The following is a 17,753-nucleotide window of genomic DNA, read 5'->3' as shown; positions in this document are numbered from 1 at the left end:
AGTCTTGGTTAAGATCTGATCATTTCTTCATTAGCACAAGCTCAGTTAATAAAAATAAGATTTCAATCTGTTCCTATTTCCTGTCCTCTCATTCCTCTTAAAAAGCAACCCATGCTTTGCTTTAAATTTTAATTGCACACTGACTTTGGCTGACTACCTGATTTGAAAGTCTGAAAACCACTTAGTGCCATAAATGCTATTTTGTTCAATGAATCTTGTCAACATAATTGCATTTTGAAATCACCTGTGGAGTTTTGTCTCATCTTTAAAAATTCTGATTCGATTGGTGTTTTAAAAAATATTTTGGACAAAGCACTCTGCATGTGGGCCCCTATTTTTTTTTAAAGATTTACTTATTCATGCATGCAAGAACTGGGGTACAACAAGCCAGATGCGTGGGAGGGTGAGAGGATTCACCAGAGACAGAGCAGGGAACAGAACACGCAGACTGGCTGAAATACACTGCTGAGGGAAGCAGCGAGCGAGACAGGAGAGGTCTGCCGCGCCATGTGGGTAGTTCCCTGGCCGGCCAGGAATCGAACCTGTGCTACAGAGGCTGTGGACAGCTTCACAGCGCTTAACCGCTGCACCACCAGGGAGGCCCCCCTTTTGTTTTGATTGAGGTAACATTGATTTATATCATTATAACTTTTTTCGTTGTTTATATCATTATAATTTATATCATTATAACTATATCATTGTAACTTTTTTATGAGAATAGGATTTCCCACATACCACACTGCACCCACCATCAAAATACCCATAGTCAACCACCATAGTCCATTGTACTCCATTGCCATTTGGTTCACTTCTCTTCACCAACTCCTCTTGGGTAGCCTCAGTTCTTCAGTCACCTTTCTAGGGGTAGTTCTTTGGCTTTATCTGACCCTTTGGTTTCTTTATATTCCACATACAATTGCCACGGTTGGGTATTTGTCTTTCTCCTTGTGATTTATTTTGCTTATGATCATCCCCTCCAGCTCCATACATGCTGCTGAAATGGCAAGAGTCTATCTTTTTTTGATTGCTGAGTATGTATATTTCTTTGTGTATATATATCACACTGATCCACTCATCTGACTTGGGGCAGTTAAGGTTGTTTCCATAGCTTGAGTATTGCAAATAGCGCTGCAATGAACATAGGAGTACAGGTTTCCCTTCTGATTTGATTTGTCTTACAAGGGTCTGGGGCACTGGAAATTGAAAACATTATCTATAATTTTAATGTTTAGTCAGGGCTAAGAATCTTAGGTGTACCAATGATATTACCTGACTTTCAACATACTTGGATACTTAAATGCCAGCCTAGATTAAACTAAATTTTCTAAGGGAAGTCCTCTTAATTTACAATTTCTTACAAAGCAGCAAACCTCTGGGCTCCAACTACTTCCGTTCATTACCCTCTGCAGCAAGCACTAGGATTTCCTTCCTTATGAGTTTATGACATGGCTCATGGCAGCCAGCAGTGCCTTTCATAATTAGAAATCCTCTTCTCATTTACTGCTTTTTAAAAATTTCTCTCACAGTCTTGAAAGTCCAGGTAACACATTCAAAAGGATTACTATAACTTTCAGGAAATTCCATATTTTTCTTCTGTACTGACATATCTCTTTCCATTACATTTTGTCTACAGAATAACTACATAACAGATAATTTTTTTTCTCAAAATATTGGACAACAGTATTACCAAAAAAAACAAAACAAAACAAAACAAAAAAACAAAACAGCCCTCTATTTAAAGGCAGAACAAACTGCACCTCAGGGATTTCCTTTCATATTTCTGCTTTCTCTACTGAAGCTAGAGATACTGAGGTCTGGTGGAGGTCATCTCACAGGCCACAGGCTCAGGGCAAGGAAGGTTGAAATCTCCAGCTTCTTGTGGTGTTGATCAACTTCTACCTCACAATAGCATGGATGACTCTGAGAGGGGCTTCTTCAGGCTGATGCAGCAGATGGAGGAGAGGAAATAACAAGATTGTGCTGAGCTTGTTTGAATTTATAAGATGCATTTAATTATTCAATAAATTGGTAAATTGTATAAATCACATAAACATAAGCAAAAAAGGTAAGGAAAAATGACACATATAGTTTGGATAATTCAAGCAGTTGTATCTCATTTCTTCTTAAGGTTATATTGTACTACACACAGCTTAAGACTATCATCAGTAGACCATCTGGTTCAATACTTGATCTGTCATGTCTCTCAGGGCTGGGCTCCTAAATGCTTGGGAAGTTAGCTAAATTCTCCTTTTAAATAATACTATTTGTTCATGTTTCCTGGTTTTTCCAGACACCCTGGTTTGCAACTGCCATTTTTAGTTTTGTTATTAATACATTCTTCAATATGTCCCTTTCAATACTGGTTTGGGTGAAAAAATAAAATGACAAATTTGGAAGACATATAATCTGTGATTTGTATTTTAGAATTCTGAGCAATGTTAATTCTACTTATGTGAAAGTAATGCATATTGTACCCCATACGCACCCTGGTCATAACTAACATCTATTTGTGACAGTCTTCATCCCCTTCAATAGACTATGCAATGGTATACAGACTTGCTTACAATAATATGGAAATATATCCTGTGAGTTTTCTGAGATTTTAGTTTTATTTAAAAATATGTAGTGCATGATGTAGATAAAATTCTAAACTTCTTCCATAGAAAATGCACTCAGCTTTGTCTATTGGATTTTCAGTCTCAAATGTCAGCTGATGTTATCTTTTATCCACATTTACAAATATTTACTGATCTGCTTGTTACCTATAATTTTATTCAGGTGAATCAGTTACTGAATTTCCTTAAACCGCAAACGTTTGACTGTGCAGAAAGTGACAAACAAAAAATGTTTCCACGTTTTGTGGAAAAACTGAAAACAATGGACAGGCTGCCTGCAATATTTTTTATGTAAGTAATGTCTGTGGATATGATATTGAAATTCAACTTAATATATTATATTTTACATTGTGGGAATTGAAGTCTTGTGAAAAGAATAATTGATGAAGGATTTATAACCTGATTCATATTATTAGAATCTTGAGGAATTTTAAATCTGTTTATATTAAAGTCAAATTATTGTACCAAGTTGGCTATAATAGTGTGAGAGGAAGGAAAACTTCTTTGATTAAATTATATTTCAAATTCTAATTGCATAGTTTAGTGCCATAGAATTCTCTAGCCCATTAGTTATTAGAAATAATGATACAATCCTTGGTTTTTCTTTTCTTTCTTTTTTTTTTAAAGATTTATTTATTTATTCAAGAACTGGGGTACAGGCCAGAGGTGTGGGGGGTGGATGGGCATGTGTGTGAGAGAGGATTCACCAGAGATAGGGTGGGAAACAGAACAGGCAGATCTACTGAAATACACTGCTGAGGGGAGCAGTGGACAAGACAGGAGAGGTCTGCTGCACCATGTGCGTAGCTCCCTGGCTGGTCAGGAATCACCGACCATGGAACCAACTCTTGCTGCAGAGGTTGCGGACAGCTTCACAATGCTGTGCTTAACCCCTTGAGTTACCAGGGAGGCCCGGCCTGGGTGTTTCCAACACATTTTCATGAAAGAACTGGTCTCAAAGTGTAGTTATGCTAGGCAGAGAAAAGAGGGAAGGACTTGGCACTTAGATCTAATTTATTCCACCCAATTTGAAACCAAACATGACCTTCTCCTACACAAACTAACACATGAGAAACTTATGAACAAAATGTACATGATTTTATGTAAGCTTTCTTCCTCATTTCTATTTTGTATGTAACTTATAGATCTCATATGTATCATATGTATGATAGAAAAGAATAACTATGGGTTGAATTTACTTTAATTTATGAATTTTATATAATTTATCTGTATATGTATATATACCCACCCTTTTATAGGTCTTATATATGTATATAAATGAAGTGTATGAATGTTTATATCCACTTATAAAAGATATTGATTAAAATATCAAATGCTAAATTAGCCAGAACAAATTAACTAACAGCCATCTTTTAACATAATAATCACTAAATATTATTTTAGTAGGTTTTGTTTTTATTATCTTAAAAAGCATAAAATATGCTAAGAAAAATCTTTTTTGGCTTTAGTTTAATGTATCACTTTAATGGGGAAAAACAAAATCAATAAATATGCAAACTTTATAATTAAATGAGTAATCTCAGGTCATTTAAGTCCCATAGGAAGAATATGCATTTCATTTTACCTGTAATGAATAGGAAAACCTTTGAACAAAGACAAAAGATTGAGCAGAGTATGAAGTACAAAATTATTCATCAAAGGTATCACAAAACAAAATCCCTAATTCAAACTGCATTTAATAGGTGAAAATGAATACTTGCTAAGAGCACAACAAATCACTAATCTGCTTCAGGAGTATTTTGTGATCTTAAGATAGGGAGTGTCTTAAAATGGAGAAGGAAGCAGTTTTATCCAGTAAAGAAAAAACCCTTACATAAACAATCATTTTGTTCATTATAATTTAAAAATGAGCCTGTTTGGAAAATTGTAATCTCTTCTTCTAATCACACACTCTGAATTGGGAATTGAAAGGGCAAAATAAATATAAACAGAATAATATTACCTAAATATTATTGCTGCCAAAAATTTATTTATTAAAGCGAACAGGTTGACAGTGATATGAACTCACAATTTTCAAAAACTGTCCCATGTTTTTAATCCAGATTCAACATTCGTGAAGTGGAAGCATTAGCTTTAGAACTTTTTCGCAATTTGAAAAAACGGCAAAATACTAATAATGGTCCAAATTCTAAAAAACAGAAAAGTTTGAACATGGATGTATTGACAGTGAAGAAGTCTCAAAAAAGGAAAGATGCTGTGTAAGTGTTTCTATTTGAATTGTGAAATTAAATATTTAATAAAAAAATGAGTGTTCAGCTCTTTTTATAATTCAGATCTGTTTCCATAATGTGAAGATATGGCTTTATGGTTTTGTGACATAAATTTAATTGCACTTCACTTTTGGGGGCACATGCAGGAGAGAACTGTTGAATATTTTGATAATTATGCAATGTTTTAAAATAATTTTCTTCATTGTATTAGCCTCCTTCCTTTATTTTAGAAGTACAAATTACAAATGTTTTTTTAGAAATTGCAAATTGACTTTTTCATCAAGTTTAATGTCACAAATAGAATTTTATTAGATATATAAAATAAATATTTGTTTGGCATGAGAGATAAGAGAAGTAGACTGTTTTTGTTTCCTGTTAAGTGCATGTTAATGCGTACATTTAAAATATGCTTATATGGTAAACAGATATGCAAGTAATTTAATTTAGTTTAGTTAGGTTTAATTTATTTAAGGCCTGATAAATATCTAATAGAGGTAATTGTATTTTGGGTTTGAATAATTTGACATTTTTTTACCTGATATTTATAGACATAATCTTATATTAAAAAAATAAGTGCTATAACCAGTATATTCATTGATTTTCCTGATACTTTATATTCAGTTCTTCACATTTAGATTCAGATGCTAAGCATCAGAGAGAAATTATATCGAAGGCTGAAAAGAAGGAAATGCAAAAATATCTTGAAACACACACTGAAATTTCTCCAGACTGTAGCTATGCTGATGATACAGCTGTGGATGATGAGGTAAGAGAAAAGAAACTGAGATAAATTTGGTCATGGGTATTGGTTTGCTAGCACTATTGTAACAAAATAACACAGACTAAGTGACTTAAACAGAAATGTTTTTTCTCACAGTTATGGAGGATAAGAAGTTCAAGAACAAAATGCTGGTGGGACAGGTTCTTTCTGAGGGCTGTGAGGAAAGAACTGTTTAAGTCTCTCTTCTTGGCTTGTAGATGACCGTCTTCTGTCTTTATCTTCACAGTCTTCTCTCTGTATGTATCTGTGTCCAATTTTCTTCTTATAAGAACATGAGCCATATTGGATCAGGGTCTACCATAATGACTTCATTTTAACTTAATTACCTCTGTAAAGACCCAATCTCCAAATACAATCATATTTTAAGATACTGGAGTTTAGGAACTTTCCAGATGAATTTTAAGAGGAACTCAATTCAGCCCATAAAAATATGTGTATATGTCAATATTGACATCCAATACACAATTTTAAAGGTGCACAACACCCTTAATGCACATTAGCCTTGAAACAATAGATGGGAAACTAGAGTTGGAGATTGGAGAAATTTAGAGAATTTGTGTAAGCTTATGTAGCTGTTAAAAACAGCATGAAGAATCCTGCAGCGGTATGATTCCAACATCTAGAACCTTTTTACCTTGTGAGATTTCCGTCATTAATTTAATTATAACTATTCTTTATGTGGATGGAAGTACAAAAATTAAATGAAAAATCTCTTCTGAGTTACAGGATTGAGCAGCAACCTTTCTCAAAGTCAGATGCATCTGTCTTCTGAAAGTTCTTCCTCTGTTTGTATCTACCTTGTACATAGCTTTTCAAACTGGTATCTCTAGAGTCATTATTGTATTCTACTTCTCCTGTACCCCACATCTCCTTCAAAAATTTAATTCTAGAACCTCCTAAACAATGTGTGCTCATAAATTTGTTGGTTAATATCATCATTCATGTAGTAGTCAGAGAACTGTGCTCATTACTTGTTTATGCTTGCTTCTTTAACTCATAGGAGAGAGGGAGAAAGAGAAGCAGAATGTGGGAGAGAAAAAAGAGGGAAAAAGAAAAAAAGTGAGAAAGAGAAGGAAAGAAGAAATAACAGTGACTGACATAGAGAGACAAAAAGAAACAGACATAGGAGATTTTAATGAAAGAGGAAAAAATAGGGGAAGGAAACAAAGTGAATATACACAAAGATAATAAACACAGAAAGACAGGAACACAAAGAAAGAGCAGGGGAGAGAGGTGATAAAGGAGACATTAAAATAGGTACAAATCAACAGCAAAAATAGAACAAGTGGGGGTGGTAGAAAATCAGTCAAAGCTGAGAAGTTTGGCTGCATGGTTTTGGTAATTAGCCTCAGAGCACTCTGGAGCTAGCCTCACAGAGCTCAACCATCTCTTAGAATTCGTAACTATTCCGTTCATTGTTCATTGCCCAAACTGAGTTGGAGCCCTTAGTCAGTTCCTTAGAGCTATGACCAATGCTTTAACACTTTGGGAGCAATGCTTTAACACTCAGTGCATAGGGGGGACAAGATGGGGTATGTTTCCAATGAGGAAATGAAGACACGATCATCACATAGGAAGTTGGATTGTGTTCCCTGTATCAGATACCAAGCATGAATGCCAGGCACTGTGGAATTATTCTGTTTAAATGCCACTTATCAGGCATTTTATTGTTCAGATAGGCTTCAGGTTCTGGGATAAAACACAACTACTCTTTTTAAAAGTGTGTCTAACTCTGCAGTGATTTCTAAACAATCTTTTAACTCTTACTTCATTGTTAAAGTCAAAGATACATAATTTCATTTATTATCTTAAACTCTGGTGATTTCAGACTTTAACGGAGCTCTTAAATAAACTGATGGAAACAAGACAAGGCTATAAGCTGCACGATCTATTACAAAGGGGCATTGGATTTCATCATGGTTCAATGGAACATGCAGAAAGAGAAGTTGTAGAGTTGCTTTTCAGACAGAATTACATTAAGGTTGGTGACATTTGAGTATAACTGTACTAACAGCACCCCCTTCTTTCTTTGGACTGAGTAGGGGGAAGAAATATACCCTACAGCATTCAGGGAACACACGCTATCTAATGTCCCTGTAATTTCTCCACTTACAGTGATACTATACTAATATTTTAGCATATAATACTTTAAAATAAATGTTTAAATCACTATATATTACATATAATTTAGGATACTCCTTACTCTGCCTAATAGTATATAATTAGCATTTTATTAGTTGACATATGATATTAAGCATTTTACAAATGCTCCATTTTATGTATATATACATATATGATTTATGAAACATTCTGCAAATATTAAATTGTTTTGAAATGACATTGGCTTATAATTTTGCATATAAAGGTATATAATTTTACATTTCAGCGTCTGTATGTGCAACATTGTGATGAACACCAAGAGTCTACTTTCTATCCACCACCATACAATTGACCTCTCTGTCTGTTTCACATAACACCCATTAACACTTCCCCTCTGGTAATCATCATTCTGTTGTCACAATACACAAATTGTTTTTATTTTGTTGTTTGTTCATTTGCTTTTTTCTTTATCTACCACATATGAATAAACTCTTATAGTGTTCATTATTCTCATTTGACTTATTTCACTAGTGTAACTCTCAGTCATCCAAGTTTTCACCAATTGTGAAACTCCATCTGTTTTTTTTCTAGAGCTGATTAGTTTTATTGTGTGTATGTATTGTGTGTATGTGGATATATGTGTATATCCACACATACATATATATACTATATATATATACACATATATATGCATGCACACACATATTACATACTACATTTTCATCCTTTGATCCATTGATGAGCTCTTAGGTTGTTTCCAAATGTTGCTTGGCTATCATTGATAATGCTACATTGAAGACAGGAGTGAACATAGCATTTCAAATTTGTGGTTTTGTGTTCTTTAGAAAAATACCCAGAAGTAAGATAATTGACTCATATGATATTTCTTTTCTTGTTTTTTTGAGAAATCGCCATACTACTTTACATAGTGTTGACACCAATTTGTGTTCCCACCAACAGTGTACAAGGATTCTGCTTTGTCTACATCCTTCACCAATACTTGTTCTTTGCTTTTTGTTAATAGTTATTCTGACAAGTACTAGTGATATCTAATTATGGGTTTTGTGCACATCTCCTTAATGATAAATGATGAGAACAATTTTTCATGTGTCTTTTGACTATCCATATGTCTCTAGTGAAATGTTTATTTAGATCTTCTGCCCACTTTTTAATCAGGTTTTTTTTTGATGACTTATATGAATTACTTATAAATTTTGGATGTTAACCTCTTATCAGATACACGATTTACAAATATTTTCTCCCATTTAGTAGGTTGCCTTTTTTGTTTTGATTATGGCTTCACTGTGCAGAAGTTTTTCAGTTGGATGAAATCCCATTTGTTTCTCTTCTTATTGGAAAATACATCACTAAGACTGATGTCAAAGAGCTTGCTGCCTCTGTTTTCTTCTGTGTTTTATGGCCTCAGGTTTTATATTCAAGTCTTTAATCCATTTTTGATTAAGATTTGTGTATTGTGTAAGATAGTGGTTTAGTTGCATTCTGCAAGTGGCTGTCCAGTTTTCCCAATACTATTTATTGAAGACTGCTTTTACTTCATTGTGTACACTTAGCTCCTTTGTGGTGACTTGTCCATGCAAGATGATGATTCCTCTTAATTCTGTTCCATTGATCTGTGTGTCTTTTTATTCTAGTGCTCTGCTATTTAAATTACTATATTTTTATGGTACAGATTGAAGTCAAGAAGCATGATACCTCCACTTCTGTTCTTTTTTCCCCCTCAAGATTGCTTTGCTTATTATAGTTATTCTGTGACTCCCTGCAATTTTAAGATTTTGGGGGCTCTATTTCTGTAAAGATATTATTAGGATTTTTTTCTAGCAATATTTTTTCTTTGTTTTTCACCTACCATCTATCCGTTCTTTGAGCTTTTCCCTTCGTTTCTCCCTTGAGAGCGCACAAATTTCATTTTGTTTATTTATTTTCTGCTATTTTTAGTAAGTATTTTGCTTTGTAAAGTGTCATATAGATATCTGTTAAGCCATTTGGTCTCCTCAATTAAGGTTAGTTTCCTTATATATTCTGTTTTGTTGATCTATCTTTATTATCCTAGTATATTGTGTTGTGTCAATATCTTTCTTTAGTTCTATTAGTAAGTACAGTTATAGTATTTTTTTTTAAATCTATTCATTCTAGTTGTAGCAGTGTCACATTTCTGCCATCTTTGTGGTGTTCCTGTTTTGTATCATTCATTATTATTTTTTTGAAAGATTGATTTATTTATGCATACAAGCACTGGGGTACAGGCCAGAGGCATGGGGGGGGGTGGGAGGATCCACCAGAGACAGAGTGGGGAGCAGAACAGGCAGATTGACTGAAATACACTGCTGAGGGGAGCAATGGGTGAGTCAGGGGAGGTCTGCTGTGCCATGTGTGTTGTTCCCTGGCCGGGGATCAAACTCGTGCTGCAGTGGCTGTGGCTTGCTTCATAGTTTGCACCTTAACCCCTTGCACTACCAGGGAGGCCCCTCAATATTTTTTCTGCTAAATTGAGACTTCTTAAGGGATATCTTTTTTTGCTTGAGTATTTTTGATTTGCTCTTTTGATTTTCTCATTTTTTAGTTTTTATGGGCTGTAATAGGGAGTTTCCTTACATTAATAAATAGGCTATATCACTCCTATAAAAAATGGTGTAATCCTAGATTTTTTATATAGGATATTTAGGTGTCTGTTTTTTCCCCCCCCCCATAGATTCATGCCTTTGTATCTGTTGATGACTGCAGGAACTGGGGCAGTAGGGCACTGAAAGCTTACTTCCAGTTAGCATCATTGTTTCAAATTTCCTACTGTGCTGCAGGTAACCAAGTTGTGCGCTGGGTATCATCAGTGATCCCCACTCCTAGCCAACTTCTCAGCGAAAATGTCTCCCATTGTGTCTTGCCAGCCTCAAAGCTCAAGTTGGTTGAGCACAAGATATAGTACTGGGTGAGGACTATAGTTGAGACAGGACCACAAGCTGTGTGTTGAATTGTCTGTGTTGTAGGCCTGGTCCAGCTGCAAAGAACTGTTTCTCATGGCAAGCGGGTGGAGTAACGTCAAATCTAAACTCCATAGAGTTTTTATTAATGGAAATAAAATTCGCATGAGTTCAAGGTGTGCAAACTATTGATTTGTTATATTTGTACATTGCAATATGATTATCACCATGGCATTAGGTAACACCTCTAAAAGGTCCCATAGTTATCGTTTCTTTTTTGTGTTATTAATGATTACGATTTAGTTTCTCAGCAACTTTATAAACTTTATAATACAGTTTCATTGGCTATAATCATATGAACAGGGCATGAAATTTCCAAGATTTATTTAGGTACTAGTTACAAGTTTCTACCATTAAATATCTGTCTAAATGCCCCGCACTCTCAGCTGTGGCAAGGCCAGTCTACTGTCTGTTTACACAAGTTCAACTTTTTTAGATTCCACATGTAAGTGATACCATATGTACTTGTCTTTCTCTGACTCATTGCAACATACTTTCTTCACGTTCCATTCATATTGCCACAAATGACAGGATTTCCTTTTTTTTCACGGCTGAATAATATTGCCCTGTGTTTTGTGTATAAGTATATCACATCTTCTTTATCCAGTCATCTATTGATGAACACTTAGATTTAATGCTTAATATGACCTGGTTTCCCTACCATTTTTTCTTCTTAAGAATTAAAAAAAAATACTTATTTATGCATACAAGAACTGGGGTACAGGTCAAAGGTGTGGGGAGGTATGTGAGAGGATTCACCAGAGACAGAGTGGGGAACAGAACAGGCGGATTGATCAAAATACTGTTGAGGGGAGCTGCGGGTGAGTCAGGAGAGGTCTGCTGTGCCATGGGGGTATTTCCCTGGCTGAGGATAGAACATGTGCTGCAGTGACTGTGGATAGCTTCATAGGTTGCATCTTAACTCCTGGTGCCACCAGGGAGGCCCTTAAGAATTTTTTAATGTAAAAGTAAACTTCCTTTTATTTAAAACTGATTGCCTTTACTAATGGAAAAAAAAATCCAAAAAATGAATCCTTACCGAATAGCTTTGATTTCACATCATTTTATAACCTGATAATGTTAGATAATTGTAAGAGTAAGGACATACATTTAAATGAATGCATATCTCTATGAGACATCTATTTTTTTCTTACAAAAGAAAATATGGAGTTTGAATTTTTCTGTCACATTAGATTCCAGTGGTCTTTCTAAGCTAGTAAATATGTAATGCCTATGTGTACATCTATGATGTGATTGTTTTCTAATTTTTTTAATATACACCCACAGGTGGTAATAGCTACCTCATCCCTTGCATTGGGAATTAATATGCCATGTAAATCTGTTGTTTTTACTGAAGACTCTTGTTTTTTGGATGCCTTGAACTTTCGTCAGGTATTTATACTACATGTCTTTTCTTCTTGTATACATAGGAATCTGGAACATCCACTCATTAAGCCAGGATATTTATTTTTATATACTCTGAAACAGTGACTGTAAAAATATTTGAAAATGAGCTCTAGGTTATATAAGAGGTATATAACCTCTTATGAATACTATTGTATTTAAAGATGTCTTAAGCCATCATTTACAAAGCAGATTAATTTACTTGAGAATAATCCTGTTTGATAAATATTATTCAACTTAAACAAAAATACTCTGAAGAGATAACCACATCTTTTGAGGATCCAATTTGTGCCAGATGGTGTTTACACTGTTCTTAGTTTAGGCTGGTTTCTAGAAATATATTTATAAATGAGACTAAAATTTGACCCTCCCAAAAATTCATCATCTTTAAACATAGGTATTAATAAACAAAGATATATACAATTTAATAATGTGTTCACAAGATAAAATAATATTTTAAACTTTTCTAAAATTATCAAACTACAAAGAATTCTTTCAGGATTTTGGAAGTTCAATATTTTATATGATTTATGCAAATTAAACACTAACCATTTACAGAGACAAAGTCTGAAATTACTTAAAAATTATGTCATCTTCTCTTTAGATGTCTGGTCGGGCAGGAAGACGTGGAGAAGATCTTGTGGGCAATGTCTTCTTTTATGGTATACCTTTACCCAAGGTAGAAAGACTCTTAAGATCAGATGTGCCCAAATTGAAGGGTCAATTTCCTTTAAGCATATCATTCGTTCTCAGACTTATGATGCTAGTTGCCAAAGCAGATGACAAAAAGGATGCCAAAGCAAAGGTACTTTGTTTCATGTTATTTAAAGTACTTTTATAAATATAATGATCACATCATCTTTATTCTAAAATAAATTGCATAAACTGAAGGGACTAAATAGTGTGCTATAAATAAACTGTAATATTTCATTTTATTTTGCAATACTCCTACTCAACAGAAAGTTACTTTTATGTTTTCAAATATATGGGAAATTAGCCTATGATCTCCTTTTTATAATTATTCCTGGAGTCTGTGTACATTAGAAATTTTTTTTCTGTAAATATCCATGATCTATAAACATTAAAAAATTGAATTTTAAAGAAATAATTAAGGGTTGAAGAATGTTTAAGATGAAAATGCTAATAATTCTTGTGTTCTACCTTATGTTTACCTTTTACCTTCATACATTAAGTTGTAATTATTCATTTATCCATCATTTTTGTTAACATTTTTTATTACATACACATATAATGAAAATACTATGAAATATCTCAAGTAAATATTATAATCTTAATAAGTAATATAATAAAGAAATCTGCAATATCTAATTTAAAATGCAAAAAATATATCATACATTTTATATATAAACCTATATATATGTGTATATATATATATATATATATAGCCCCATGATCTATAATAGAAATATTTCATTGCCCTTTTGTATATTACATTTGGAAGACATGGTATAAATTAACATCTAACTTGGTATTTTGATATCTGCATATATAGGCAATATCAGCTCTCGAACATTCATTGATATCCTTCAAGAAACCAAAGATTAAAACCATTATAAAATTATATTTTATATATGCTTTGCAATTTTTGGTCACAGAGGTAAGATTTATACCTATTTTCATTAAACTGTTAGCACTCATATTTAATTGTACTGTACTGAACTCAGATTTATTAATAACTTATTTGTTTGATATTTCTGAGAACTAAAAACTGAGGTTAACACTTTAAAACTGATTTATAGGGTTACCTGAATCAGCAATGTATTCCCATTGGATTTTCTGGATTTGTGTCTCATTTGCACTACCATGAACCTTCAAGTTTTGTTTTTGTAAGCTTACTGAAAAAAGGTTTATTTCACAATTTGTGTGTTCCAGAAAAGAAACAAGGTAAGTAAATATTAATTTTCCAAACTTCTACTCATTAAATTGTGTACACATACACATATGCACATGTACACACATGTCTGTACACACACAGACCTAATATGTGTATTAACATAATCCCACTCATTCCCTAAGACTACATTCACTTTGGATGGTGTCCCATTTTCTAACTGCTTTTTCTATTAATGTATTTTGACTTTTTTCTTATTTTTTATATCATTAAATATGCTTACTAAAATTGTAATGTATAATTTTTTGTGGAGAATAATGCAAATATATTTAATGATCATTTAATATTTAATAGACTTTAAATATTTCAAAATAAATTCTTAGGATAATAAAGGCTATTCTTCTGAACACATGAGACATTTTTAGTATATATAGCTATTGAAATAAATTACAGTAATATATGTAAAATCACTAATTTTGTCCTTTTATATATGGTCATTAACATGAAAATTAGGTTTCTTATGATATCCTGATATTTAGGTTCTGATTATTAGCTGCATCATAACATATGGAAGTGACACTTCAAAGTCAAATATAAGCTGTAGGGTTATATTGACATAAAGATTTTGCCATCTATAACATTTTCCTTTTCTTAAATTATAAACTATTTTCCCTTTACTATAATTATGACATGATGACATGAACTATAGAGAGAAATGAAATGATATTATCCAAACTCAATGCAAATAGCTGGGAATAGCATATATAGGTAATAGTCCACTGTATTTTATACTTTTGGTAAATTACCCACTTTAGTATAATAATGCAAGAATAAAGTAATATAAAAATAATTAAAATAACATCTGATATGCCTTAGAACTTCTAAGAGATCAAATGATAAAGTCTAACCCATTGGAATTTTTATATTTCCATGGAAGGATCACAGAAAGTAGTCATTATTGAAATTTACTAATTCCACAATTATTGTGTGTGATATTTAACAATATTAAAGAATAAACTGAAAAAAATTTTCTGTAAAGCTATTAGTGTAAACACACCAAAATGACTGTTTTTTAACTTGAAATTGGACGTTTTGGGGCCTCCCTGGTGGCGCAGGCAGTTGAGCGCAGTGCTGTGAAGCTGTCCGCAGCCTCTGCAGCGCAGGTTCAATCCCAGCTGGCCATGGAGATACCCACATGGCATGGCAGACCTTTCCTGTCTAGCCTGCTGCTCCCTTCAGCCACGTATTTCAGTCAGTCTGCCTTTTCTGTTCGCCGCTCTGTCTCAGGTGAATCCTCTCACTCTCCCGCACATCTGGCCTGTACCCTGGTTCTTCTATAAAAATAAATAAATCTTTAAAAAAAAAAAGAAATTGGAAGTTTTACTCTTAATGCTCTGCATTTCTCCCATAGTGTGAGGCAGGTGTGTCCTGTTTCAAGTTCTCATGGGTAATGTGTCACTTTCTCACTTGTTTCTTGACTATGATAACTGTGATGAAGTGGTTATCAGGGTGGGCACAACTCTGTCAAATACTGGGGCAGATAAAAATCTAGCAATCAAATGTGAGTTTTTCCTCAAGGACACTTGTTTCTAAAATGCTACAGGATTTGGACACATACAAATGTGGGAGTTAAATATCCCAGGGAGTGAAAATACCAGAAGCAAAGGCTTGTCAGCTGGAGCAGAAGTCAGCTCTTTTTGGATTGTAGTATGTGCCAAAGAGAAAAAAAAATGTAGGTTAGCCTATGGCCTTGAGTGGCAGATAAGGAATTTGGAAAGCAGTGTAAACCCTTTCTTACTTAACAGTTTCTGAACAGAGATGGAAAAACAATGGAACAAAGAAGCAAAGGAAGGTTTGAAGCCAATGATGGAATCCAAGATAATTCTATAACTTCAAGGCAAATGTTTGTTTTGTTTTCTTTTAGAGTATTTTTTTTATTAGATTCTTAAAGCTCAGAGCAGGTAGAAGGAGACCAACCATTTATAACAATGGGGAGTGAATTTGCTTGTATTATGATACATATTATTATAATTTATTAAAAATTCACTAAACATCTGCAAAATAAATTTTTCAAATGTGTCTTACCTTAAAATTTTTAGAGTGGATATTAAAAATTGACTCAGTATTTTCCTAATAAAATGATGATTTTTCTTTCTGTGAAGTTTTGGAAAAATAAACTCTTTATTTTAAACAGGCCCAAAGAAATTTTCTGAAACTGTGATGGAAAAGTTAGTGATAGTGTTGGCACATCTTTTTGGAAGAAAATATCTTCCTCCCTGTGTAGAAGACTATAAAAAGCAGCATTCTGATTCAGTGGTAAGGAACAAAAAAATTATAGTTGTATTTTTCTAATATCAATTTTTTTATTATCACTCACTGTAATTACTTCTTTGTCATTGCTTTGTCAACTCTTACATATAATGACATCTCGGATGAGGGAAGTATTGAGGTCTTATTTAAAATTGGAAAGCCTTATTTCTGATACAGAATTTTTTTTTGCATGCTACTAACAATTTATTATTACCTTGAAGAGGATTTCAAACAAAATTACATTGAAGAGTGAAATTATGGCCACTCTAACAATTAATTTGAAACAAAAAGACATGAATGTTCAGTTTAATAACCCTTTGAAAATATTATTCTGGGAATTCCACTCATTCCCAAGTGACAAGGAATAAATATCTATTGGAAAGGTAAACAGAGTGGGAATGGCATGTAATAGAGTATGTTAAAGGCACATTCCTAGACTCCCTCCCTGCGTGGCTACTTAGCACATAGATGTTCTTAAGAAAATTCATTTATTCTTTTTTAATTAAACTTTTTTATTTTCTTCCATAAAATTCATTTATTCTTTATCCCATTTACTATCTGTATATTGGAAATCAAAACATCTAATTCAAATGTTTGCTATATTGCTCCACATGAAAAATAATAGTGGTTGGCATGTGGGATATACTCAATAAATGTTAACTCTTATTTTCATAATTGTTATTTCTGGATGAAACCACTGGCTACTGAAAAAATAAAAATAATCAACTGGAATACGATTACAACTAATGACAATTTAATAAATGTTCAAATGTAAAACCACTGTAATAGTTATTAAAATTACAAAAAATGTAAAATAATCTCATCAACAGTAGAAAATGGAAATGAAAAAGATACTGTAATTCACCTGTTAATCTGGCAAAGATTGGAATTAGCAGTTTTGTTGCTAGGACACTAAATAGCTACAAACTTTAAAATATTCTTTAATTTTAGTGTTTCTACCCTTATATTTAAACTAATTATATAATCAAATATACAAATAAAAGTGATAAACATATATTAATTAGTTTCCTCAGATTGCTATAGCAAATTACCACAAAATGGGAGATTTAGACAACAAAAAATTGCTGTCACACAGATCAGGAGGCCAAAAGTCCTGGTAGGCAACGAAAATTTGCCTTTGAATACTGAGGGGAAAATCTGTTCAAAACTCCAAACTTCTGGGGGCTTGTGGGCCACCTTTGGTGTTCTTGGCTTGCAGATACAGGACCTGATCTTTGCCTCAATTTTCAAATGGTGTTTTTTGCCTGGGTCCAAATGTCCCCATTCTTAAGATTACCAGTCATGGTATGAACTTCTCTTAACCAATTATGTCAGGTTGCATTCTGATGTACTGGAGCTTAGGCTTTTAGCACATGTTTTTTTGAGGGATGCAATTCAACTTATAACATTAATTGTCCATAATTGAAGATTGGATGCCACCTATATGTCCAGCAGTAACGGAAT

The 17,753-nt window shown here is 33.3% G+C and overlaps 1 protein-coding gene across 1 annotated transcript in view; it reads left to right on the top strand.

Annotated features, from left to right (window-relative positions):
* Positions 1 to 17,753, top strand: part of LOC119258252 (probable ATP-dependent RNA helicase DDX60) — a 36,162-nt gene that overhangs the window by 13,808 nt on the left and 4,601 nt on the right. The window contains exons 13-21 of the mRNA XM_054701127.1: positions 2,779 to 2,906; positions 4,679 to 4,834; positions 5,468 to 5,612; positions 7,456 to 7,608; positions 12,011 to 12,115; positions 12,732 to 12,932; positions 13,641 to 13,745; positions 13,888 to 14,032; positions 16,174 to 16,295. Of these exons, the coding sequence (XP_054557102.1) occupies positions 2,779 to 2,906; positions 4,679 to 4,834; positions 5,468 to 5,612; positions 7,456 to 7,608; positions 12,011 to 12,115; positions 12,732 to 12,932; positions 13,641 to 13,745; positions 13,888 to 14,032; positions 16,174 to 16,295 (1,260 nt within the window). The remainder of the gene's footprint in view (positions 1 to 2,778; positions 2,907 to 4,678; positions 4,835 to 5,467; positions 5,613 to 7,455; positions 7,609 to 12,010; positions 12,116 to 12,731; positions 12,933 to 13,640; positions 13,746 to 13,887; positions 14,033 to 16,173; positions 16,296 to 17,753) is intronic.

Source organism: Talpa occidentalis, unplaced genomic scaffold (assembly GCF_014898055.3).
Source record: "Talpa occidentalis isolate TD23 unplaced genomic scaffold, MPIMG_talOcc4v2.1 talOcc4.4, whole genome shotgun sequence".
Classification (NCBI taxonomy): Eukaryota; Metazoa; Chordata; class Mammalia; order Eulipotyphla; family Talpidae; genus Talpa; species Talpa occidentalis.
Note: the sequence above shows the minus strand (reverse complement) of the source record. Positions and strands in the feature narration are given on the sequence as shown.